General features: G+C 39.6%; 1 protein-coding gene across 3 annotated transcripts; it reads right to left on the reverse strand.

The window, feature by feature from the left end:
* Nucleotides 1-1814: 1814 nt before the first annotated feature.
* src (v-src avian sarcoma (Schmidt-Ruppin A-2) viral oncogene homolog) lies at nt 1815-27328 on the reverse strand. 3 transcript variants are annotated; one of them, XM_030139030.1, is made up of 14 exons: nt 26934-27328; nt 10759-11020; nt 10532-10631; nt 9547-9564; nt 8860-8958; nt 8572-8598; nt 8297-8400; nt 7112-7261; nt 6844-6999; nt 6071-6250; nt 5733-5809; nt 4852-5005; nt 4617-4748; nt 1815-4423 (listed from the first exon to the last, which is right to left on the reverse strand). In XM_030139030.1, the coding sequence occupies exons 2-14, from the start codon at nt 11009-11011 to the stop codon at nt 4215-4217; spliced, it is 1659 nt and encodes a 552-aa protein (XP_029994890.1). In that variant the 5' UTR covers nt 11012-11020; nt 26934-27328; the 3' UTR covers nt 1815-4214. The 3 variants fall into 3 exon arrangements, with proteins under 3 accessions (XP_029994890.1, XP_029994891.1, XP_029994892.1); XM_030139031.1 differs by lacking the exon at nt 8572-8598; XM_030139032.1 differs by lacking the exons at nt 8572-8598; nt 9547-9564.
* Nucleotides 27329-27384: the final 56 nt, after the last annotated feature.

Below are 27384 nucleotides of genomic sequence, written 5' to 3' on the forward strand. Positions count from 1 at the left end.
AATATCAAACAGTACTGTGCAAAATCTTGGGCTACTACTTTTTTTTTTTTTAATTTTTAATTTTTAATTTTTTTTAACAAAGGTTATACTGACTATACAATAGTCTTTGTGAGTCTCTGTGTCAGGATAGGTAGTGGAATATAAGGGAATATGAAAAGTTAATAAATAAAATAAATATAAGAGTTTACTTTTTTGATGTTTCTATTGTAGACAATTCTTGCATTTTACTGTTCATACCATAAGCATGTGACATAAAAATCTTAAATCTTGATAAATAAATAAATATCAGGAGAAAATATGAAAACTTCAGAGACTCTATGGCACAGGTGTCAAACATGTGGCCCGGGGGCCAAATCTGGCCCACCAAAGGTTCCATTCCGGCCCACGGGATGAAAGTGCAAAAATTAACCTGAACAGTCAAGGTTGTCAAAATCATTTTGTTTCAGGTTCCACATACAGACCAATGTGATCTCAAGTACAAATAACAACACAATAACCCATAAATAATGACAACTACAGATTTTCTTTGTGAAAAATTATATAGAAAAAAATTAATGGAAAAAAATAACATTACACTGTGAAAATATGTACATTTACAAAACTATTCTTTCACAATAAAATACAAATAAATACATGAATAAAAACAAAGATGAACAACCTGAAATGTGCAATTTTAACAATATTCTGCCTGTTACAAAATGTTTTGTGCATTTATAGATCCACTGTGATCTGTAGTAGCGTTAATAATAAGAGATGTAATATTGTAGAAATTGTTCAAATTTTAGTTCCAAACACCAAAATTTTAACAATATTCTGCCTGTTACCAAATGTTTATGTAACATTGTGTGTAAATGTACATGTATAAATAATAAGTTGAGGCATAATATTGTTCAAATTGCACTACTTTTTCCAAATGAAATTTGTGTTTTTTCAGGTTATTCACATCTTTTTTGTAAAATGTAAATATTTTCATAATTTAGTTGGGGGGGTTTTAGTTCTAAAACAAAAAGAAAAACTTGGACTTGTCATTATTTATAGGTTATTAAGTCATTATTTTACTGGTCTGGCCTACTTGAGATCAAATTGGGCTGAATATGGCCCCTGAACCAAAATGAGTTTAACACCCCTGCTCTATGGGATCACCTGGACAGAGAAAAGGATAAAAAATAATTAAAAAAAAAAAAAAAAAAAAAAAAAGCCAAAAAAAAAAACAAAAAAACATGCAAAGTGTAAAGAAAACCTCTGGATCATTATGAAGGAAGCTTGGTACCACAAGGTTATTTTAGAAAACTTTGCCCCAAGAGAATTCAAGATCCACTGAATCCAAATAGTGCTCCTATTCAGTAATGATTGTTACCTGCAGTAGACATTAAGTCCTGAATTTTGCATGTACTGCAGGGCTATGTATAGTTTTGACACATTTTGTTGTTGTATCTTAATAAAAAGACTGAGAAATACCTGTCCATAAACTCATTTCAACCCTGAAAAGAGCAAAGGTAGTCTAAGACATTTGCACAGTACTGTCCAAGTATCAGTGTAAATCATCCATACCACTAACCACTTACACATAGTTATACTGTGTGACTGTAAAGAGGGTGTCTGATTAGTTTTATTAAAAGTGCACATACACCACACCACTATGTGTAAAACACCTGCTACAATCCACACCCTATATTCAGTTAAACCAATTCGTCATGACCTTTGATTTATGACAGTTTCATTGACCAACTTCTGCAACAAACTTGATAAGCCAACCTCACTGAGATATCTTGAAAATGAAAGTAGTATTCATTCAGTAGATAAACAAGAGTGGATTCAACTGGCAATATACAAATTTTATTCAAACATACTTTTGTATTTGAACAATATTCAGTAGGATTTAACAAAGAACTTTGTACTTGAAAATTCCTGTTGAATACAGTAGAAAAGAGTATATAGGGATATCACAGATTTAAAAAATATCTGCATAGCCAGAAAGAAGACCCAAAGAACCCCACAGGAAATGTCCTTGGCTTGGAAGCAAGGCTGCATACAGACAGTGTGACCTTTCCTCTTGCACTTTTTCTACATTTTTGCTCATAAACATTCAGTGAGACAAGTCAGATGGGGAGAGGTTTGATGCCAGAGATCATGACTCCACACATGCAGGTCAATGCATCAGCTGTAGTGTAACCCATGTCCACAGAACACAGGTTACAAACTCTTTCCATATGTGCCACTCAAAACGTCTTCTGAATTTGATCCAAGTAGTGTTAAAAGGTTAACTGATGGTAGCATACGTACCATGTTGGTCAGATGTATTAAAAAAAAAAAAAAAGTAAATCGATAAGAATTCAATACTTCTGCTCAATCACCAAATGATAAAAGCAGCACCAGTTCATTTGTGGGTTATGATAATGTAAGAATATGAGGTTTTTTTTGTATTTCGAAATGATCAGTGCTGGTTGATGATCAGTACCTGACAAGACAAATGTTTTCCTCCAAAGTGGTGAATCTGAGACTATAATGTACAGCCAGGATAAATTTCACAGAAATACGTGCACAAAAAAACATACTCGTAATGTAAAAGTGTTTCTATTATATATATATTTATATTATTATTTTAATGTTATTTCACCCATGAAAGTACCATGAAAATTAAAATTTGCATGAAGATGCTGGAAGCAAAACAAACTATTGTGTTATTTAAAAGGAATAAATTACAAAAATGATATATACAAAACATTAGAATATGAATATTTACAATTACGTTTCAGAATGCCAAATTGTTTTCTTTGAGTACGATTGGGAAGTTTTGTGCCCCCTGCTGGCTGGAGGGAGGCACGGTCACACTGTGCACAGTAGTATTCTCTCCAATGAGAAGAATATCTCCAGTGTATGATGGAGCCCAAAGATGCATTTATTATAATTAAAGTAAGTGAAACATATTCAAAGAGTTAATAATCTCCATGTTAATGAAGTTTATAACTGAAAGGAGACATGAATACAATTAACCTGATTTTAATTTGAAAAGAAATCAGCACCTTGAAACAATGCTGGTGAGCCAGTTGATAATGTACACAGGTGCAGAATCTCAAAATAGTGGGTTATCCTTTGATAAGAATAGTATAAGCTCTCCTTAAACAACTCACACATCATTGTAAGAACAGTTCATAGTAGTAAAATACACTTTTACACAGTAGAAGAGAGTATAAAAGAGATTTTCATTGGCACAAAAATCCTTGCAGCAGAATTATAGTCTTCTCCATCCTGAGATGACCTTTAGTGATCAGTAGCCATTTGTTTGTTAAGAAAAGTCTTGACTAGAAAAAGTCATACAGACTCTGCCTCTTCTTCTCTTCTTTGTGTTTTAGCAACAAACTAATTTGTCCAAAGTGGCCGACTAATGAGACAAGACAAAGTTAATTCTGAGGAGAAGCGTCAGCCTCTTATAACTCAGAGTAGTTTGGAGTTTGACCTGAATGATGCATGGGGAAGAATGGTTATAAATCAAAGGTAAAAGACATTCACCTGATAATATTCCAGTTGATCCAGGTATACAATTCAGAAAAAAAAAAAAAAAAAAAAAACAGAATTTCGAGTAAATTAGGTCCCAAATGGTTTCTTAAGTGGAAAATAGCACAGGTATGCTGTAAATAGCATCCCAAAGAAAGTGTCATAAAATGGGCATATTGAAGTGCGCTTTCAGCAGGACAGTATTTCTATCCAACAGTCATTGACATACCTCTTCCTTTTCAGTGATATACAGTCCATCCTTTCATAGTCTGGTGTCCTTTGCAGTGTTGAAGACGAGAATCTACATCATCAGTCAGGTAAATAAACACAGGAAGTACATATCATAATGGCTCTTTACAAACACATGGAAGGAGGGTAAACCTGCTCGGCTGTAAAGGATGTTTACTTGATTGTTGAACAGAACACAGTGCTCAGAATAACACAGTTCAGTCCCTTCCAACATGTCTGCTCTGACGGAGGGTTTTCAGTGAGTTTAGAAACAGGCAGATGTTAAATGCTGTTGGTTGATTTGATGTCGTGCTGATACTCATTAATGCCACAGAGGTGAGAGTCACTGATTGTACCAGAATGCCCTCGGCTTCCTACCCTGCATTACAAACATACCGATTCACTCAATTCTCATCCATGCACTCTCAACCAGATACACATGCTCAGAGTTGCACATGCATAGCACATGCACATACATATGTTCAGCCCAGTTACAGGTTCTCTCCTGGCTGGTACTGTGGCTCTGTGGAAGTGAAGTAATCCTCTAGGAAGCCCTGTAGGTATTCAAAGGTGGGTCTTTCCTCTGGCTCTTTTCTCCAGCAGGTCAGCATCAGCTCATGCAGGGATTCAGGACACTCTGCAGGGCATGGCATCCTATAACCACGCTCCACTTGGTCTAGCACCTCCCGATTTACCATACCTGGAGGAGAAACGTTGGCAACATATAATTACAGGGTTGCTTCTGAGTCATAACGTCCACTCATAAATCTTTCTGGACTAATGGAGTATGATGTCAATAGCTCCAGGTTTAGGTAATAAAACGAATATGTGCTCAGACTTCAGTAAACACACTTCCCCTAAGGACAGTAAGGCCTGAAAACAATCATCCTTACCTGGATAGGGCACTCGGCCTTTGGTAGCCAGTTCAGTCAGCAGGATCCCAAATGACCACACATCAGATTTAATGGTGAAGCGGCCATAAAGAGCAGCTTCAGGAGCCGTCCACTTAATAGGAAACTTGGCTCCTGTAAGAAAAATGTTTAGAGTGTGTTAACCACAGACGCTGCAAGATAATTCAGTCTAAAAAAAGTTAGCTAAAAGTTTACTAAAGTCTTCCTGTGGCCTTACCTTGCCGTGCAGTATATTCATTATCCTCGATGAGGCGTGCCAGACCAAAATCAGCCACTTTACACACTAGGTTATCTCCAACCAGGATGTTAGCTGCTCTGAGGTCTCTGTGCACATAGTTCATCCTCTCCACATAAGCCATTCCTGAAGCAATCTGAGAAAGATGTGATTTTAGAACCGGCTTCTACATATAAAACACTAATTCATAACAAATATTAACAAGTGGTGCCAGGCACAACAAACCCCACCCCTCGTACATATTGAAGCTTATTTTGACATGGATCCGGCTGATGGCATCATATCTATGAATGTGCTGATGTCGGCATATCAATTGCCTCTATATATGTGCCAAGTATGAAGTAAATTGAAAGAAAACTGATGTTTTTATAGACATGTGAAATTTCGCCCATTATAAGTAAATTGGAAAAAAAAAAGATTTTAAAAATTCATAACAAATTGAAACTTTGACCTATTTTTCCAAAATGTAAAAACCTCTATTCTGGGTCACTGGCAATCTATAAACCAAATTTGGTATAAATTCAACCAAGAGTTTTGCTGCTATAGAGATTTGAAATGTTGCTCAATGGGAAAAAAAAAAAGATTTTAAAAATTCATAAAAAATTTGAACTTTGATCTACTGTTCCCAAAATGTAATGAGAGCTAGGTCACTGGCAATCTATAAACCAAATTTGGTATGAAGCCAATCAGTGGGTTTGCTGCTAGAGTGTTAAAAGACAGACAAGCAAAGAAACAACAACAAAGAAACAAACAAACCAAACCAAAAACAATACCCCTTCCCTCCCCTTCGGCGGGCGGGGTAATGAGAAAAATTTCACAGGCCAAATTTTCCTGTGATGCAGTAGTGAGTTATTTGTGCTGACCTGTGAGGCCATGTCCACCAGCTGAGGGAGGCGGAGCATCTTTCCCATGTCTCCTTTCAGGAAGTCCAATAAGCTACCTGTTAGCAGGGACACATACCATAGGTTAGCCTAAATATGGATGAGTTATATTAGTGAGGTTTTCTATTCTGCTAACATCATAAATAATATCATAAACAATATCATAAATAATTTCAAATTAAAATGTTGAACACAAAATGTAATTATTTTAAAGGCAGTAAATGCATCATATTATGACATAGTTATACAGGTTTACTCAGTATATTTGCCATCTATTAATAGCACATGATGTTAAGATGCAACAATGCAAACTTGCTGACCTTTGCCCATGTATTCAGTGACAATGTAAATGGGTTCCTCAGATACCACAGCATATAGCTGAACCAGTTTTTCATGTCTCAGTTTCTTCATGACCTGTGCTTCCTGGAGGAAAGCCTCAGGGGACATGGTACCAGGCTTCAGAGTTTTGATAGCAACGCGTGTTGTACCGTTCCATGTTCCTGATAAAAATAAACACATGTGCCATGAGAATCCTATTAGTATTGATTTTTACAACTCAATTATCAACCCCCAGCACAGAAACAATATGAAACCAATTTAAAACACTGTGGAAGCTACAGCATTACCTACAAAGCTCATTTAATGACATGTCTTTTCTTTACTATGAATTAAAAAAACACAAGATGGCAGAAAATATTCTTAATGTGTGAAGGCTTTTGTTTCGATGAAAATTAAAGGATTATTTGAAAACCTGTTATACATGAAAACCTGTTACACCCATTTATACCCACTGAAGTCAATTCTTATTATCTTGCTATTTAACTGTGATCATTTGGTAATAATAGCTATTGTAATGCTGGGTGGGGCCATTAAATATTTTCCTACTGACCATGAACAAAAACAAAAGTATAAAAAAAAAAAAGGGGGATCCAGTGTAAAATATCACAAAACTTCTTGAAGGGCTTTAGTCCTTATGCAGTGTGTTCATTCAGCTGTGTCTTGGTACTTTCTTTTTTTAGTAATGTAAACAAGATGAACGGCCAGCATAAGTGCTCTTCATCCTCTCTCCTTATTAAATCATGGTTCTGCTTACCCATCCAGACCTCTCCAAAACAGCCTTGCCCAAGCTTGAGGTCGAGACGGAGAGACTCTCTGGGAATCTCCCAGGCATCCTTGGCCAAACCCTGAGTCTGTGGCTTCAGTACAGGACAAATATCTGTTAGACTGTGACACAGCCCATCAGCATGTTCTGGAGAGAAGACAAGAAATATAGTCACGTTATATTTTCAATGACCTTAACAGATTTGAGTGAAACAACAAATCATTGATGACCTGATAGTGAAGACGGGTACTGAACTCACTGCGGTAATGATTGACAAGCTGCTGCAGGGTGCTAAACTGCGTGCGTGAAGTGATGTAAAAGCCTCCACTGTCTAACTTCCTGATCTTGTAATGTTTCACATTCAGCCCTTTGGTGTTGTCATAGTCCAGTACAGATAAACAGTAGGCACCTGGGAAGGAAAAAGATAAATATTCCGGATTAAGTGCACACATTTATTGTAAAAGCTATTTTATAACAATCTGACACAGAGTAGCTGACAAATAAGAGTTAAATGTAGCAATAAAACTCAATAGACGTTAATAAACAAATATTTCAGTTTTCTTGCTACACCACCAGAGGGCAGTATCAGCCAATGAAAAATAAAAACTTGTTTTGTCATTGAACAGCCCAAGGCATGCGTCCCCCTTTTTTTGAAATATTTGAACTGGACTATATGGTCCTTGGTCTTACAGTCCTCAGCTTCATCTCCCCCCTGACCTACTTCTGTCTGGCTCACCCACTCAATACCTCCCCTCTGCTCCTGCTCACCCATCATTTACTCGTTTTGACTCCGTTGTTCTCCCCGTGCCTGTTTTTACCCATTATGTGCAGTGCTCAGCCCGGTTACACATCCCATAATAGGAGTTGCTATCCTGCAGTGTGCATATGTACAAAAATCACAAACACACAGATCTAACCTATCCCAGAGGGACTATGCAGCAGCAGTTGCAGCAGAGCAGCTGCCCATCACAACTATCTCCAGACTCAGTCCCACGGGCGTCACATCCACACAACCACTCATCTAACATGCTGCAGCATGACACACAGAGAGCAGCAGGATATCATAAATCTAGACTACTAGAAATAATTAATTTTTTTTCTTTTTATTCCTTTTTTCCCTGACAAAAAAAACTAGAAATGACTGACAGTATATACCAATCAAGTAATCTAAAATGAAGCAGCAGTAATGATGCAATCAATCCACAGGGCAAAAATTGATCTGGATATAACTGGATTCAAGAGATCTGTTTTTAAAAGGGAGTATCCTCTCATCGGAGACCTTTTAACATTGTTTTACTGTTACAAATTATGTGGTGTTAAGTTTTGTATACAGATACAATACAACATCTGATACCCAGTGCAATCTCAGAGTGATACTTACTCTGACAAAGGCTTTGCTTGTTTTGGAGACTAACCGCTGGTTCTCCAGTAAGTACACACTAACCTTTGGTGGTCTCACTCTCTCTCACCAGGAAAGTCCCTCTCCTGTTCTCCAAACTTAGCAGCAGCCTCTCTGAGTCGCGGCGTGTGATTTTGCCAAAGTACCACCTGGTGAGGATGAGAGAGAAAACAAGGGACACACGGGAACAGGTTGGTGAGGGAGAGAAGATGCATGTGGGCGGAAGACAAGAAATGCCAAAGAGAGAGTGAGTTCTGCTCATTATTTTGGACTGTTATGTGAAATGCAAATGTGTCTGCATGCAGCATACTGCAGCTTACCTGGACTCTACAGTCAGTCTGAGATGACTGGTGAAGAAGAAGGCAAGAGTGAGAGATGACGCTGTTATGAAACGTTAGTTTGGATCCTATTTTGCGTAAGCAAGCAGGTTAGAATGCAAAAATTAGAAGCACATGCTCTATAGAAGTAGAAAGCAGTAAATCCACCACATTGATTTGAGCAAATCATATTGTGATTAAAAATCAGGACAATTCTAAACAGTCCTGTACTTGAGCTCTTGCATGACAGACTGATAAAAGAGACAGATCAATAAAAAAGAAGGGGTTTACTCTTCTGCCTGGATGGAGTCAGATGGAGCCACATAATTGCTGGGGATATAACCGCTCTCTCCAGTGGTGAGGGAGCGCGCCAGCCACCAGTCCCCTTCTCTGCACAGAAGAAACAAGGACACATAGTCTCATCACACATCCATAAAAAATGCCTCTATGAATTTTAGGGCTAGTGTTTATCAAGTATCTCTGAGTATATGAAATGATGTTTATTATTTTGCCTTTTTGGCATCTTCTAATAATGAGTACTGTACTAAATAATTTGTTGGGTCCTGAAGAAGCTTGATAAATATAAGCCCCAGGTATTTCAGTTAACAGTTAAAAATCACCATTTCAAGTAATAGCATAACTTCAAACAAACATGCACTCATGGCCATGGCAGCAGGAAGGGATGGAGCTGTTCTAGACATCATCAGGAAGTGAGTTACTGGCTTTGCAGCAGAAGATACATGTACAGGAAATAAAGTAACATTTTAGTTTTTTCCCTTGTAAGAAAATGTAATGGTTATAATGCTGCAAAACCTTGGATCAACTTCCTCTGACTACTCAAGGATCATGGGATATGCATGGAGTTACGTGGTTTGTGGTTTTCTAATGAAGTGGCGGTGCACACCATGAGTATATACTACAAACACACAGGTAAATGGACAGCACATTCACACGGAATTTCAGAGAAGCTTCACAAACCTGCAGTTCACCTTCCTCCTGTTAAAAAATGGTTTGTGATGGAATAGAAAAGAAAAATGGTGAACAAGAAAGGGGTTAAAGAAATACAGAAAGCACGTTATGAGTAGTAGCAGTACAGCAGAATACACAGAGAAGACAATCCATACACTGAAGTTATGAATTTAATAGATACAAACTGTTTCATAAATTAAAGATGTGGTTTAAGTAAATGGGTTTAAGAGAAAAACAACATGCAGAGGACACAATATTGTCACAACAAAAGTCATTGCACAGGACTAATAAGAGAGCAAAAAATGTCTTATGGACACTGTGCTATCCGTTAAGTAATCTCAGAGTTGGTTCATAGAATATGGATGCACTTGACCCAATAATGATCCAGGTCCTTGGCTTAAGGGGCCAGATGCAGTGTTAATCCACTATTGTCCTCAGCTCCTGCCTTCTAGGTCAGCAGTTTGTTAGTGGGTGAGCAGCACTGGGGGTGCAGCGCTACACTGTATGGTTCACTGCACCTCTATTGATTCGTACAGCAAACCCCTATTTTAAAAACAACCAGGATCCCCTTTTAACAGGTTATGATTTCATTGCAAAACTAGGTCTCACACTTTGTCTACTGTTTAGGAATGAGTTGGCGATAAAATTAGCCGTGTCCCTGCTGAGGTGCACTGAGCAGTGAAGTATAATCAGCTTTTGTGAATGGAGCCAGAATTGTAAAGAAATGTGTTACTTGACACAAATAGCCTTGCTGAAGTAAGCCCGTTTCTATGGTTACAGCAGGTTTCAGAGAGACGACAAGCGATATGCTTTTTGGGGTGCGCTCAAACAGAGGAGCACTGCCTTTGAACACATCAGCATGCAGTTACTCTCTATAATTCATGCTTTTTGGTGGACTACTGACTTTATCTGTGTATACTTGTGTTTGAGAAAGATGGTAGAACAGGCAGACATTGATATAAGGGGGAGGTGTTGTTTTGTGCATTTTCCTTACGTGTTGTTGACAATCTGGAGGCGTTCACCCTTCCTAAAAGACAGATCTGAGGCTGTTCGAGACTCATAGTCATACAGTGCCACAAAGGTCGTCACACCTCCTGTTAGCAGAGAAAGTTTTGCTATAAATACAAAGTACATTCAAGGTAAACAAAAAAAAAAAAAAAACCCTCACAAGAACTGTCAGTCTAAAATACATTGCTGACAATGTGCATTCTAAGTTCTTACCCGCTATTGTACATCTATTCGGAGAGGTGACACTATTGTTGTCAACACCCCCAAACAATGCCAGCTCTGCCTTGCTTGCCATTGGCTGATTGGAGTTGATCCCCCCATCCATAGTAGGGCTCCGATTGGGTGTTAATGACTGTTGAGCAGAGTTGAGGTGGTGCCCGCCAGCCCCTCCCCCAGAGCTGAGGTTGCCATCGAGGCTGCGGGTTCGCTGGCCTACATCCTTGGGCTTACTCTTGGATCCCCCCATGGCCAAGGCCTGCAACACAAGTCGGAGACAGAAAAAAAAAACTTGAGACCACAAAATGAAAAAGGACTTAATTAAATTACATTTAAAGAAATTATACAATCATCTCGAGTCAAATGAGCAAGCTCTTTTCATTTACATAGAAAACATTCTGTGGAAATATTTCTCTGACTGCCACAAGGCCAGATGCAGAAACCAGAGACAGACTGGAGACCGAGGCTCTAAGCCCACTGAGACACAGTGTCATGTAGACTGCATGAAGAAAAATCTCCCCGTGGATGGACGAGCAGCTGCCGCTCCACATTTTCAACAGACATGGGATCCAGTTCATCCCACCGCCACCAGCCGAGAGCATACACACATATGCAGACATGGAGGCAGACATGTTGCACATTCCTACATGCACATGTGTCAGTCACAGATGTACAGAGATATGCTACAGTGTTATGGGGTCACGGTCCTTACTTTGGCATAATTCACATAGATCTTTTAAAGAGGAAGTGATTTAGTATAGTTTATTACAGTTGTCTCTTGTCTTTTTTGATATAGTCAGACAGCAAAACCATTTGAAGAATTTATGTTGGATATTTTAAATTCCTTTTGGCATGTTAAAGACCGTCCATACACAAAAAGAAAAAAAAAATGGACATCTTATGGCTCTATTTTGAAGCCCATAAACTGTTTATATGCTCCATGTGACTCATAACAATTTCCTATAAAAACCCTGAAAATAACTTTTTTATCTTGATGCTGATAATAAACAGAAGTAGTTACAGGAACAGTTATGAAAGTGGTCGAAATCTGAATGTTCAGAAATGGACAATTCTCACATTCACTATGAATGCCCAGTGATAAACCCTGATCATAACAGAAGCAAAGAATCAAGAGGACAGTTTTGGATTGTAGTGGCTTTTCTCTGCATCTTTTCATTTCTTAATCTTCCCCGCCTACTCAGGCACATGAAGTAGCTCCGTAATCACAGCTTAGCGCAGGGAAATCATTACACTAAGCCAAGGATAATTTAGAGACTCAAGCCTCTGCTATCATGGATAGATGTAGCCACAGGGGGTCCACTAGGAAATGCTAATTAACAGAAAATACTAAGGTTTGTTAGCTTGGGTGTCCAGCGAACATGTGGTGAGTGTTAGGGTACTCCAACATCTGCTGACATCCCCTGCCTGTCTGCTGGTATTTAGAGGGACACACATCTGTTAGGGAAACAAGTGGAGTTAGTCTGAAGTAATGTCAGGCACAAATACAGTACAGTCCACTGGTGATGTAAGGAAAAATCTAATAATCTCAATGGTTCTTGTGTTTGAGGTGATACATCTAAGAAATACATTGGAAAAATTAGATAAAAGCAATATTTAGAGAGGTCGGAAGAAGTGATCTATCGTGAGAGTTAATTTAAGCATCATGAAAGAACAGAGCGGGGGGAGGAGGAAAAAGGAAGTAAGGAGGGGTCAATGGGGTTGGACAGTCGATATCTACCCTCCGCCCGCAGGCCATGTCTGCATAAAGGGGGTCGCATCACACACAAGTGTAACAGTGCGTGCAGGTTAACACACAGAGACACAAGAGATGAGACACAAAGATGACGGGTGGGCTCAGGGGGTCGCTCTTTGTGTGTTTTGTGCTCTCCTCTAGCAGACTATCTGAATGGTTAATAAGCCATCTGAGGCAGAGCGATGGATCCTTTCTCATCTCATTCCTGAGTCATGTAAAGACGTTCCACACAGATGCTGCTTTCACTTGAGGGGTGAAGCCTTAATGAGATATCTCACATTATGTGGACAGACTATGCTTAAATATCTTGGCTTAGGGTGACGTGCTGAATATGGTTACAGCAGATGTCACTTCTGAGGCATCTGATGTGGTGACTGAGACCCATTTCACAAATTGAAGCAAATCTGGTTCCTTTGAACACCAGTGTCCTAAGACACAGACAGCATACATGGACAAATTGAAGTAAAAAAAAAACGACCCAAAAGCCAGGGCTGAGCAGAGAACAGCTTCCAACAAAGCCATCTTTTGTCAGTTGACAGTGGGGAGTATAAACAAGACACAAAAGTTCCCTGTGCCTCATGGGTTGCCAGATTCTAGCATGTTTTAGCTGAAACAGCCAGTGGGAAATATGGAAATGAAGGAAGTCATGCCAGACACTGTCATGTTTTGCAGGAGAGTTGCCAGGATCACATCTTTGTGTTGTGCGTTTAATTAAAAGTATCATTTAACGATACTGATTTGGACTAATAGGGTTGAGGTACTGTACCGAGCATCTACTGTCTGCAGTTGCATGAAAATCCCTCTGGCGGGGTGGGGTTGTGGCTGGATGGGTGGGTGGGTGGGGGATTTACTTAATTATGCATAAGATCAGGCAATGAATTCCAAATCCTTCAAGTCTCCTGGGTTTTAGCTGAATGGGAATAGTCTTTTAATATTGCCATCGGGGTTGTTTTTCACCCTTTGCAGAATGCGGCATACCCCTGTTTTGCTTGTGCTTTTATTTCATGTGAGAAGAAAACAATTACAGTTGCTGAATGCTGTCGTCTCATTGAAAAAAACACAAAGGATGTAGTGTCATTCATCCATCAACAAGCTCCGCTGATCATGTCTTTGTCAGGACAAGATCATGACAGTGGACCATTTCCTTCAACAACACAGGCTTTGTAATGAATTCTGCCGTCTTCTGGCTCATTCTTAAAAACCTTTTCATCTTTTGGAAAGGATCAAACAGTTATGAAGATCAAAATTGAAGCAGCCCGCGTTAGATGTTCTATACGTAGACTTAATGAAAGAAGATTTCCAACTCTGAACTCACAGTAAACTCAAAGTAAGACTGAGAAAGACAGTGAAATTCTGCTATGCCAAGTGGCAAGTTAGGGCTTGTATGCCGATATGACAGCTGCAGTAGACCCCTCAGTTCTTCTAGTTGTTACTGGCCTGTGGTCTACATGAACAAGTTACGGCACAGTATGTTCACTAAAACACCAACGTATTTAAAGGCTCTGCTAACAGGTTAAAGGTCACAACTAAGCTTTTGCTGTAACACTATCACATCAACAACAAAGCTTTTGTTTTAGCACTTCATCGCATTGTAAATATCACAACCCTTCCTGCAAAGTAATTTCTTGCAATTCCTCAATTCCTCTTTGTTCACCTATTATGAATAATTACTGTTGCATTAATCTAATTGTAAACCTCTGCACGTCATCTGAGAAAGACATATCCAGTAATTCAATTTGCAATACACACAAACCTTCTGGCCCTCTGAGCAATAAATCTAAAAGTCCAAGGATGTGTTCCTGAATGTTGCCACTTTGCCAGATAACACAAACAAATGAACATTTAGTCTCCACATGCACGCCTCCTCTGAACGTCCTCTTTCATGGCAGCGGAGGAAACAACACGTGCAGACAGTAGGGAGATAGTATCCTGTTTTTATTACATTTGCATAAGCAGACATCAAACAATTAAAATGGCGCATGTATGTGTGTGTGTTCTGTTGTGCTTGAGAACATGAATGTTAATGGACACACATGCAAACACAAAATTATAGCAGAACAAAGAAACTGCAGCTGTAGAGTCACACTTAATGTTGTACACTGTTGCCCACAAAGCTAGAATAAAATATTATTACCTCTTAACTGTTTACGACTATTTTTGGTTATTTCTCCACACGTGACAGCACCAGTTACAGTGAGGACAGTGAGTCAACAATCTGAGGTTAAATGTGGTCTACAGGTACTGTAAGGTCCACCTCTGCAAGAACAGTGACTGTAGCATTGTTAGGTACCATGAAGTAAAGGTACTAATGTAAGGAATGATATTCAAAGGGACAATCTGTATGTTGACAGGTGTCTGGATCAGTACTTATGTTGGTCTAATGTTCTAAAAGTGATGTTCTAATGTTCTAAAATACATGTTCCTTTCACCTTGCATGTGGTTTACTTGTATTTTTTAACATATATATTTCTTAAATATATGCAGGGTTATTCAAAAACAATGAACCGATTTCATTATGCAATATTTTAATAAGGAAAAGCAATAGAAAACTACAGCCAAGTCACAAGTATTCTACTCACAATCAACTTGTATTTCCTGTCTTACAAGTGTCCAATGTGGCTACCACCTGCAGCACGGACAACATCAATGCAATAAGAGAATTCCTCCCAGACGGGTATCAGCATATCATGATCCACTGAGTTGATCGCTGTTGTTATTCAATGTTTAAGGGCATCAAGGTTAGTTGGTAGTGGTAAAACATAAACGTGATCTTTTATATATCCCCACAAAAAAAAAAATCCCACACGGTGAAGTCTGGGGATCTCACAGACCAAGCACAAAGAGCAAGGTCTTGGGCCCCCTTCCAACCAATCCATTGCCCCTGGCGCCCCTGTGGCAGCCATTCAAAACTTAGAAAACTCCTCTTTCAAATGGTCACTGACTCATTCCATGACGATGTTTGAGAACTGAAGCAATGTGACATGAAATTGGTTCATTCTTTTTGAATAACCCTGTATATATAATTTTTTTTGCCACTTACGGGCAAGGAACCAAATACGGTAACTTCGTAAACCTTGATTTTCTACATGAAAATAAAAAATGTTGAAAAATTTCACAAAAGTAATAAAGTCTTGTTATGTCCTGCAATAACACATTAAGGTTGAAATCTTGAATATTAGGGTATTTCTATGAGTGCCCTATAAAGGGTTAATTGTAACAATGTGATTTATTCTTGATGGTTAAATCAGAGATGATTACTTGTGTGTACAAACAGGAATAAGAGGAAACTGTCTGGGAACATAGTTTTTCCAACTTTATGGGCAACGGTGCATATGTTGATACTGGTACTAATATTCACTTTGTCAAAATCGGTACAAATCTTCCATTTTAAATGGTATAGCTATTGCAGAACTCTTAATTTTTCAAAGACTCAAAGCAGTTTCATAACATAATTATGTACTGCAATGGCCTTGGTTAATATAATGTCTGCTTTACCCGTTTGTGTCCTGTTTCATAACCTCAATCAAAAAATGATTTTATAGTTTTAACAATATTTACCAGAATGATAAGTTGCCTGTTCACATGCTGTCATTAATAAAAGTCTATAAGCCATGCACACAGGATGTTTTTACTATTACTTATGAATTTTACTCCATAGGTCAAGCACATGAGCAATTTGGTCAGTGCCATAAAAGTATCAAGGTTTACTCTTTTCTGTTTCCACTTTTTTAATTTGTGCTAAAATATAAGATCTAACATGTCACTAATTGATATATTGTTTACAATGTTCACAAGATTATACTGTTGCCATAATATCATTTGGTACAAAGCATGAGGTACAGCTGGTTCTGGATGAGATGGACATGTGTTGTGCACGTATTAATAAAACTAACTAAAACTGTAAAATATCATGAAAATGACATTTAGATTTCTCTGGATGTTGTGATTTGCTATTGTGATTTCAGTCTACTTGCTTATTTGGCTATCAACACAGAAACTTAAAGCTTCAGCATTAAATATGTTTTTGGAATAACTGGGCAAAAACTCTATACATAAAGAGGTAAGAGTGAAAAACATGGGATTGACTATGGAAGTTTTGTTGGACATGAATCTACTGTTCTAATCAAAGGTTTTTCACAGAAGCAACAGGATTGCAGCTCCCATAAATGAGGTAATTTGGCTTCACTTTTCCATAGCAACATGAAACAAAGGTCATCCATCTTTATATTTACTCTTTTAATATGGACAGACACAAGAAAGCTGCAGAAGAAAGGACTGTATTTTCCAATTTTTCATCCTGATTTCTACCAGGAAAACCAAAGATAAATAAACTTAGAAAACAAGGTGTAGTGACTTCCATTTTGCACCCAAAATATCTACATACTCACTCACTCTGGAACTGTAAATGGCAACCTTTTGCATGTATATAGTTGCATTAACTTTCACCACAACAATGAGCCTAAATTTTACATGAGGATGCTGCTGTTCAAAAAATAATGAACATGCATGTCATAAATTAATGTTATAAATAAAAAATGTATCAATCAGTTTTGAAGGTTTTTCTATTAGCAGCAGTAGAAGGGTCAATCATGTCAAGAGAACTGCAATGATTATCAATTTTAAAAGAACTAATCATCGGTTATTTTGATAATCGATTGCTGTTTCAGTCAAATCTGTTGGTTTCATCTTTTCAAATGTTTTGTAGAGCTACAGTATCTATTTAGCTAATTGACTAATCAGCACAGCTCTAATTTTCTGCTGTTCTTCGTCTTATATCATGTTGGTTTTATCAACTCAAACATTAGACAAGAAATAACTGATTAATTAACAAGAAGCCTTGTACACAACTCAGCGGGTATATCCTCTCTCCTCTGGCTATAACCAGCAAAGATGCAGACCAGGTTTCCTTGATTTGATCAATTATAACCTGCTGCCATCTGGTTGTCATATACAGTAACCATCTGAGCAAAGTATTTGCAGCACATGGCCAGGTTAATTCACTAGCGCTCAGTGTTTGCTTCTCTCAATAAAAACGAAAAGGGACCATGCAAACAACAGATGACATGCTAGCTTAAGGGAGAGGAACGGACAAGTTTTAACACAGAATGGATACATGTGTGTCTGTGTAAATCAGTGCATGTGATCCTAATGTCAGCCTGGTGGATGTATTCCTTCAACTTAATGCTCTCTATGTAATTACTATGGGGGTAAAGTGGGAAGGCTTTGGCTCCTGCGTCACCAGCCGCCAGTCGTAGTATAATCCAACCCTGCTTGTTCTGTGCAGATTATTAACATCTATTCCCTAATCGTATTCAGCAAAAGTGATGACATTCCATCTGGGGCCTGCAAACAACGCGCTTGCTGCAATGACAAGACAGGACAGACCGGTCAAACCACTACTGCTGCACTCCTCTTATCCTGTCTCAACAAATCCATCTGGGAAGGAAAAAACTGGAAAAAAAATCTCTACTGAGAGCACCTCAAGCAATTTACCAGTCAGTCACACAGTTTGATTTAGCAACTCCCATTGTGGAGCACATACAGTACAGGTTGGCTGTTTCCTGGTTCTGACTAAGGGCTGGTTTAACTCGAATGTCATGTTTCTCTTCTCCTTCAACAAACATCAACAGAGTGAATGGTTTCTTGGATGTGTTTGCACACCAGTACTACCCCCGCACAGGTCTCAGTGACTGAGTAATATCCATCCACACTTCCCATTTAGTTACTCATTAGGCCAGACATTATAAAGAGCTAAGATGAAGTAACACAGCAGAGAGCATGTCATACAGCCAGTGGCATTTCGTCTCTCCTGTATTGCTGTTATGTCCTGAATCAGACTGTGCTCAGAGCCAGAAGCCTTCTACATGTTTGGAGTTCTGAAGGTAAACACACGCCCCCGTTGGCAGGACTTTGCTGAGTCCTGGATAAAGTGTGTGTACCGATGCCCCCCCACCCCTCCCCACCACCACCTCTGTGCTCCTGTCACGGACAGACACAGGGATGGGGAGGTAGTGAAGTCAATATTTACCACTCCACAGACATGCATACACACACAGATCCCGGCTGTTGCTATGGAGGCGATTCCAAGCATTCCACAAACCAACAAACTGCACAGATGTAGGATAGTTGCACACTGAGTTTCTGGGCCAAAACACTGCGTGCCTATCTGATGAAGAAAAAGGCAAGATTAGCTGAGGCTGCGTCTCGCTAATTTATGTGGGATGTCTGTCACTTCCTGAGAGTGTTTAGGAGAGAAACAAGCAGAGGAGGGCGTTTGGAAGAAGGAAAAAGTGACACAGAGAAAGTGAGAGGAGGTGAGATTACCTGGAGGAGTTGTACCATTGTGATGTTTTTGGTTGAACCCCAAGAGATTCCCATAAAAACACCATGTTTACCCTTTTTCACAGTCTCTCAGGAGCCTGTGGAGCTTTGCTTTCTATAATAGGATCAGAGGATGTGAGCCCTTATCCCTTTTACTATGAGTTTGTGTATTTTTCACCAGTGGCATTTTTGCAGAGATAATAATAAAGGATAAAAAATAAAACAGTAACCCACATTCAGATCACCTTTTGTTTGCCAAATGGCACATCTAACCTGACCTTAACATCATATGACTGCAGCAGCTGGCTAGTTCATCTTAAACCCACTGCTTACACAGTAATATTTCTGTCCTGTCCCAAACAACAAACACTGTTGGCAACCACCACAGGTTCATGGATTTTCTGTTATCCCTCGTTCCTAATCTGACTATGACATACATCAAATTATTTTAGGATTGAGGCTCAGTAAGAAAATATCTGGGCCATTTTAGATGAGGTGATTTGTTGGCTTGGGCAAAGGAGAGTGGCAGAAAGGCAGAAACCTGCTGCGACACGTCTGTTTTATGTCGATCTACATCACTGGTAAAAGAACAAGATGGAAAAGCAGACTACAGAATATTTTATAAGAAGGTCTCTGTGTCAAATTAGGCAATTATAGACTCAGAAATTCTTCCTGTGACTTGTCTGAGAGAAGGGACAGACTGTAATGAGTACTATACTATTAGGAGGCTGACAACTTGTAGTCTTGGTCTGGCATATTCTCGCACTCTTTCTTCCCATCATCATTTTTCTTCTCCAACAAGAATAAGTGCCAATCATTCCATCCTGAACACTTGCAACATCCACAAGCAGCATTGAGATTAAATATAAAGACGACAATACTAAGGGACACTTCAAAACACTTCCCAAAACATGAAAAATGTCCAGACCTGAAAATTTGCATGTTGCTCTCCTAGTTGTAGTTTAGGTCTGGAAAAAAAAAACAAAAACAAAGCAAAAGGCTTACCTATTTGGAGAAACAGTAGTCAGGTGATTTAACTGAGGCCATCAACTAACCTTCCTAGACTGGGTGTGACTAGCATGGCTTAGATGAGACAGACAGAGGACATTGCAGTAATTTCCTCCAATTAGCTCATCGAGTTTGTTGCAAAACTGCAAATAAATTCCAGCACATTATCTAACAGTTAGGACAGTTACAGAGTTAAACACAGTACAAGTTTAATGTTTATGGCAAAAGACAGCATGAAATTGAAGATGAACTAATTGTAAGCAAACACCCTGCTGAACATGTTAAAACAAATGCCCTGTTTTGTTGCTCAAGGTCTCTCAGCTGCTCCCATATCACCTCTGATGAACAGACTTGCGTCAAACAGCAGCAGTAGCAATCACTCCAGAAAAACTACAAGATCTGAGGCATCTGTGGCATGCACAGTACCGTGACTGCTGAAAGACCTGCGGGTGTTCACTGTATTGTGTCGATATGTGAGCACTGTTCCACTGTAGTGTACTAAAAGACTAAGAATAGACAGAATGCTTTATACGATACTGGGGAAAATCTGCTGTACTCCTTCTGACAAATACCCCCGTTGTGACGCTTGTGGGCTTTACCCTGACATTAGCCTCATATTTTTCTTCTTCTTCTTCTCTCTCTCTTTTCTGCAGCTCTCATCTAAATATGGTCATTATGTGAACTGAGACTGATGAGCTGTGGTCATGTGTTCAAACACGAAGAGGAGAAGACTGAGAGGAAGAGAGATGGAGGAAGGGAGGAGAAGAAAAAGATAATCCTCAAGGGCTTTGGCTCGCTTTATTCCCCCCAAGTCTTACTCCTTCACATTGGGTCTATTCCCCTTCCTGTGCTCTCTCCCTCTCCCCATTCTTCTCTACAATCCTTTCAGGAGATTTCTAGGAGGAAATGGTTGAAATAAAAGACCTTGTTTCCTCTAGTGTGTCAGCCATACTGTATGTCATGTGAGAAGGAAAAACATCCTTTTTCGGCTTTTGAAATATCCCCAAAACTGTAATCAACTCCAAGGGGAGGGGCAGCACTACCACTGAGAGCAGTATTTGACACCAGAAAATGTAAGGCTCCAAAAAACCAACGCAGACTGCCAAATGACATAAATATACAAGAGATGCAGTATAAAAAAGCACTCAAAAGAAGCCTGCAATATCATATAGGCTTATGATTTCATGCTTAAGGGTAGCTATCCCCTGTTGCCTACAGTGAACTCAAGGAAACCCTTAAATTCACCCCTTCTCATTACATTTCAAAGAGGAGCATTTGATCTGCTCATGTCCACAGAGACCGCATGTGCCTCATGCTTCAGTAACCTAGGGCTTTCACCATTTAACTTCTGATCTACACAGTCAGGCAGGAAGAGAAATCCCAGCCGCTCTGAAATTATCACTGAAATCTAAAACACAACCCAAAGGGATTGCCACATGTATAAAACATAGAACAGAAAATGCTGGCTTTCAGTTTATGAAGCGACATTAAACGCATGTAAACATGTTCAGATATGGGAAAGAGAGCCAGGTGTGTGTATGCAAGCGGTGCTGCATTCCCAGGTTTGTTGCAGCGATGTGACTGAGCTCACTCATGGCTGAGGAATGCACAGTGGAGGACAAGGCGAGTTTCAACTGCTCTCCTGCTCACACAGCCCAGAGCAGGAATGTACGGGAAGCAGGTAGAGACACCATCGGCCCAAGATGTTCAGGCTGCACTGAGTCACAGACAGCACCCAATACCTTCAGCATCCGTCACATATCACAAGAAATGGAATGTAGCCACAACGCACACTGTTCAATGTGCTGTCAAAGAGTACAGTATCAAACTGTGCAATTTGGACAATAAAAATAAAAAAAAATAAATAAATAAAAGTAAGCAGAATTCTTTCATAATAACACTTCAATCAGGCTGCAAAGAATGATTATTTTCATTGCTGATAATTTTCTCCATTAATTCAGCATTATTTATTCCATTATTTCTTTGATTCCTGAAATGTCATAAAAGGTTGACATAGCATCTGCAAAAACCCAAGATGAAGTCCTATTTGGTTAACAACCCAGAGGTATTCAGTTTACAGTCACAGAGGAATGAACCCAGAGAAACTGGAATCACAGACATTTGACTTTTCTCTGAAAAAACAAAACAAAAACAAGTTAAAAAAAAATGATTAGCGATTATCACAATAGTTCCAGCAAATAATAGTAATAATTTATTAGTTGTTGCAGCCACTCTTTTTGAGCACACTGTAATTCAAGTGATTTGAGAAGATACAGGACTCTCATGACTCTTTTTTTTTTCTGTTAGAGATCTGCTGGAGGATTTTCAGCCAATCACAGGTCTTTCCAAAGAGGAGGGATATAAAAATGGGTAATTAAAAGCTGCATCGACCCACTGTATCATGAAATGACACTGTATCATCAGTCTAGGAGGAGTGTGTGTATTAATGAATCCAGTCATGTTTTCCACAAATGTGTGGAAAAACTGAGGCTTTAAATGCACACAGAGTTTCATGCTGTGGCCGATCATTAGCTAATTCCCATACGTCTGCATCTTCACATACATTATTATTTAAAAATATGTATACATAATTCCCACGTTGTCTTATCTGCCAAAACAGAATAGTAAAGAGGCAGTTACTCTACAAAACAAATTAAAGGAAAGGGAGCAGTGCATCCACTGTGCCTGGTAATTGTATAAATAAAGCATGCTGCTCCATCTTTTCTATTGCCGCTTTGCTTTCATTCAAACTGAAAAAGAGAAACGCTCACACAAAGTTCCCAGTATTGGGGCCCTGCTTCCTTTGAGATATACAAATAATAGCAGTAAAAATCTGAAACACCCACCTGGGTTTGCCATTAAAATTTTAAAATGGGCCCATGTCACGCTTCATCATCAAAACATAACTGTTCCCTGCTTTGGCATTTCCATAACAGATTGGACAGCGAGGCCCCCCAACACTGAAGTGATTTCCTCCATGTCTTTTAAACCACCTCTTTGTTCAGCAGGCCCTGATTTCAATATTCAAATGGACCTCAGTGGGACGGTGACACAGAGAATGAGACGCCGACTGTGAGGCGACCAGTAAAGGAGAGAGAGTGAGTTGGTGGCGTACAGCGAAAGACAGCAGAGGTTCATCCAGAGAGAGGAGGAAGATACACCTGCTGTTTCTTAGATCCAGGATAAAAAAAAAACACAACTGTGCCTAAAACATCTGTCAGTGACAAACAACAAAATACATGAATAAGTGGAATACGGATACAGCTTTGTACTTTTAATTATATTGTGAAAAACAACTTTAACTGAAGATGGGGGTGTTTTAGGAGCTGCAATACCAAATGTATAAATGTGAGAAACAACTCTTGGCTAAGTAATCACTGAGTCACTGGTATTGTTCAGCAGCCTCCCACAGATCTATTACGGTCAGTCTTAGGCCATTAATCTAAAAAAAAAAAACAAACCTTAAACAACTCAGATACAGTAAGCCATTTGTGTAGTAACATGACTTTAGAGAACAGTGATAAATTATAGTCTCAGCCAGTTTCTTTTTGATGAAGAAAAGATGAAAATACATTCTGTGCCACCCACATATCTTAATGCATAAAAGTTCCACACAAATATGTACCTGTTATTTGGTTTTACACTAATTATAAGATCTTGTTGAGTCTGTGAGAGGGCAGGATCTGCAGAAAAACTCCCATGTCAACACAGACTGCAGTGATTTTCAGAGGAGGGAGGACCTCACGTTTTAAGACTGAAAGGGGGAGAGAGCAGCATGTGCTCTTCCCAGCATCTCATCATCCTCCTGACCGGGCTTGCACAGCTGCGCCTACACAAAGCCACACATAGAGGTATCTCTCTAAATGCCAAAGACGCTTTTCCTGTCACAAAGAAACACGCACGGCCAAACTTGCGGGGAGCGCTGGGAATGAGGGAGCGGGAGTTATAGCTTTTCCACACAGGCAACAGTGGGTGGATTGAGTGGAGATGCATGGCCTGTGTCACCCTGGCCTGTTCCCAGAGCAGAGGGACAGGAAGTGGCCAGAGATCCTGGGAGGATACAAGCCCTCCTCTGTCTGACTGTATCAAACCACTATCAGATACTCTATTCAAATAGCCAGGGAACGCAAGCCAGCTTAGAAGGAGATTGACATGTCAGAGAACTTCACTTCAGTTCTACTTCACATCCTTATCATTCACGCTGTGCAATCATTAGCTCTGTGCCGTTATGCTGATATAAACTCACTTCTCTATTGCGGTCAATAAACCATTATAGCATAGGCTATAAAGTTATTATTTTCATGGAAGTAAAACATAACCACTGTTTAAACATGAGAGGCAGCATAAAAGTAGATAGACAACTGACAGATAGAGAAAACTACAGAGACAAACAGATAGATAAAGCACAACAGGATGGTAGCAACTTGAAACAGTTAAAAAAAAAAAAAAAAAAGAAAGACAGAAAGAAAGAACAGGTGGTACTGGCATTCTCATGCTCAACCGTATGCCCTTGAACATAGCTGGGAACTAATTAGCACCAAATCTGGGCCAGAGCGACAGAAGTTTAGTATCTGCCACATGAAAAATTCAGAGGTCTTTGTAAGTGGGAAGCCATCACAAATCTCATGCTCCCCTTCAACTATACAATGATTCTATCTTTGTGCCTCTCCCCTTGGTATCACACATCTCACTGGCAAATAGAAGAAGAGTTGATGCTGGCATTACACAAGTGTTTTGTTTGTTAAGCACTCTGAAGCCAAAAGGCAATACTCTGTTGTTTCACCAAGGCAGATTCACAGTACTACTATTACTAGAGGCCTGAATCCCTTACAGTCATCCTCTGTTCAGTCATTATTTGAGAACCCTACTCATATTATCGTCCTCTGGCCAATAAACTTCTTCTTTTCTAAAATATCACAAACTGTTATCGTATGTCCTCTGTAGTCAATGCCAATTAATCCTCATTTGACCTAAAGGAAAGTGGGACACACTGATGAGATCAAATGATGACCTCAGCAAACCGCCAGCTACAGTAGAGTATGTTTAATGCAACTGCTCAATTTGGCCCAATGCACTTTAAAAGGATCCACGGAGGCAAAATATACAATTTGCTATCAAAATGTTTGGCTGGGAGGCTTGAGAAACACTTAATCTTTATACCGCCGCCGGATGGCTGTGGTAACAAGCAGTTCATTGATGCCAGGGCCAGTGTATCACCCTGACAGACAGACAGACCACTCCAGTATGAGCGTGAACAAAGGGGCCAGTCCACAGCCACGTTGCCAATTAGCAGGAATTTCTGCCTCAAGAGCCACTTTCCACCAATCTCATTGGAGCTGACATAAACATCTACGGCTTTCACTGGAGGGCATTCACAGGATTCCAAGGAGTATTAGGTCCCTTCTGTGAGGCCTGAAATGTGCCGGTTGGAAAGTACAATGGAGCGTCTCGAACCACTGTGACAAACACTTCTCACTTACTGTTTTACCGGATCTCCCAGCGCAGAAAGAAACACCAGTGTAGCAAGAAAATGAAAGGAAGAAGAAAAAGAATTTTAAAAAAGGCAGTGAGGGAAAGTGGACATTATGGGTGCCCTGGGGCGTTTCCACATAACACAGCTTCATCCCCTGCATCAGTTTGCATGTCATTGACCCAGTACTAAAATTTAGGATATAGAATCTAGGGAATAATATGCTTTTGCCTGCTTCCTGCCAAACATCCTAATTCCTTCAGGAAATGGAAAAAATACAAACAGGCAAAATCTGTACAGGATTAGCCTAATACACAACTGATAATAAATGCGGTAACAATTTTATTTTCATTACACATTATCGCCGCTTCTCTGAAATGTGAAATATTTCAGATTTCATAAAGGATTACTGAGATAGAAAAAACAAGCTGGAACTGACTGTGGGTTTACACTAAATATTTGGGTTTTAGGCAGATCAAAAGACTGCAGCAACACAGTGCAATAGTGGTACAGCAGGGTTACGAGTGTGTGTGTCTGTGTGTGAGGACACAAGAGCTGTACAAAGTGTTATATCCCAAATGCTGTGATTGCAAATGTGTCACACATTGACGTCTTGCACAAACTGACAGGCTGATATTTAAGTGTCTGGGGCGAAAATCTGGTCTAGACACTGAACTTGAGTTAATATTTTTTTTCTCAGATGAATGACAACACACTAGGTTAGCAGGTCTGAGGGCTGATCCTGGATCAGCAGTCTGGTTTGGAGAGTCTGGACTCATGTGTACAGTAGATACAGGCCAATGAGTGGTTACAATGTCTGAACACAAACACATATGGAAGCATACAGGCTCTATCTAGGGCTTACCTCATTAAATTATAGGCTATACTATTACTTTTAATTCGATGCATACCTAGCCTCTTCTATTATTAGTTAGAACCACATTAAAGTAAATATTTTGGCAGTTTGACTCATGTTGAGTGGGAGTGACTAATCCTAAGCATATGACAGCCCTGTCTCTAAAGCCTGTGGGATCCTGAGAAGGAAGGCAATTTAAGCAAACAGGCAAAAACATATATTTACAACATGCCCCAGTGAAAAATAGCTTATATATAATTCAGTTTCAACAGCCTCCTCCCTCAGACATGAAACTGAAGGTGGTACAACCGGTAACCCATAAAAACTCACTGCAGAGTGCCTGGACCTGCCAAGGCTCAGTTACAACCACTGCACATTCAATAAGGGGATAGGAAGATGTTAATGCTGCTAAAAGTACCTCAGACTTTCCACTCTGAGGCAAAGGCATCTCCAAAAGCTTTAAGGAGTCATTGTTAAGTATCCAGATTGACATTAAACTTAGTGCGTAAAAGGATAGACATTAAACTTTGTGCGTAAAAGGGAAAATACATCATTACTGATTGAAAGTAATGAATTTGGAACAATCTAATGTGAAATCTGGGGTCATAAAAGGAACAAAAAAGTATAGTTTGTGTGTCTGAACGCTTATTTCTATAGAACACAGTCATCTGCTGCGTTGTTCAAAGCCCTCATTCATTTTTAATGTCCCCCTGTCTGTCTGCCTGTCATTATCTAAGTGACACTAAAATAACTAGTTCACTTACCCCGACGTTCAGGCTTCAGGAGATTTGGCGTCGTCGCTCTCGTGCAGCTCAGACGGGCGGGTTTCACATCAAACCATTAATGAAAGTGACTGAAGAGAAGGCAGGCAGACTCAAGGATCCGAAAGTCAGGACTCGGAACAGCAGAGACTGTGTTTTTTTTTTTCTTTTGGTGCCAAAACGAAAGACAGGACGGAGGAGAGGCGTTCAGGGATCCCATTCAACTGGAGGGGCGGCCCGGTGAAGTCATGACGGGGGAAGCCTCGTGAGCTGAAGAAGAGCCGGTTTTCATTCGCAGAAATTCGCTCGAATTAAAGTAGAAACACGTAACCCAGTGGTAACACGGTGGGGAGTTTCTGGTACAAGTGGGTGACGTGCAGGAGGGACACCAAACCCAGACCAAAACACTGGGATGGGATGTGAGAGGGACGGAGGGGCGGGGCCTCCTCTGGAA

This window comes from Sphaeramia orbicularis, chromosome 7 (assembly GCF_902148855.1).
Source record: "Sphaeramia orbicularis chromosome 7, fSphaOr1.1, whole genome shotgun sequence".
In the NCBI taxonomy this organism is placed as follows: Eukaryota; Metazoa; Chordata; class Actinopteri; order Kurtiformes; family Apogonidae; genus Sphaeramia; species Sphaeramia orbicularis.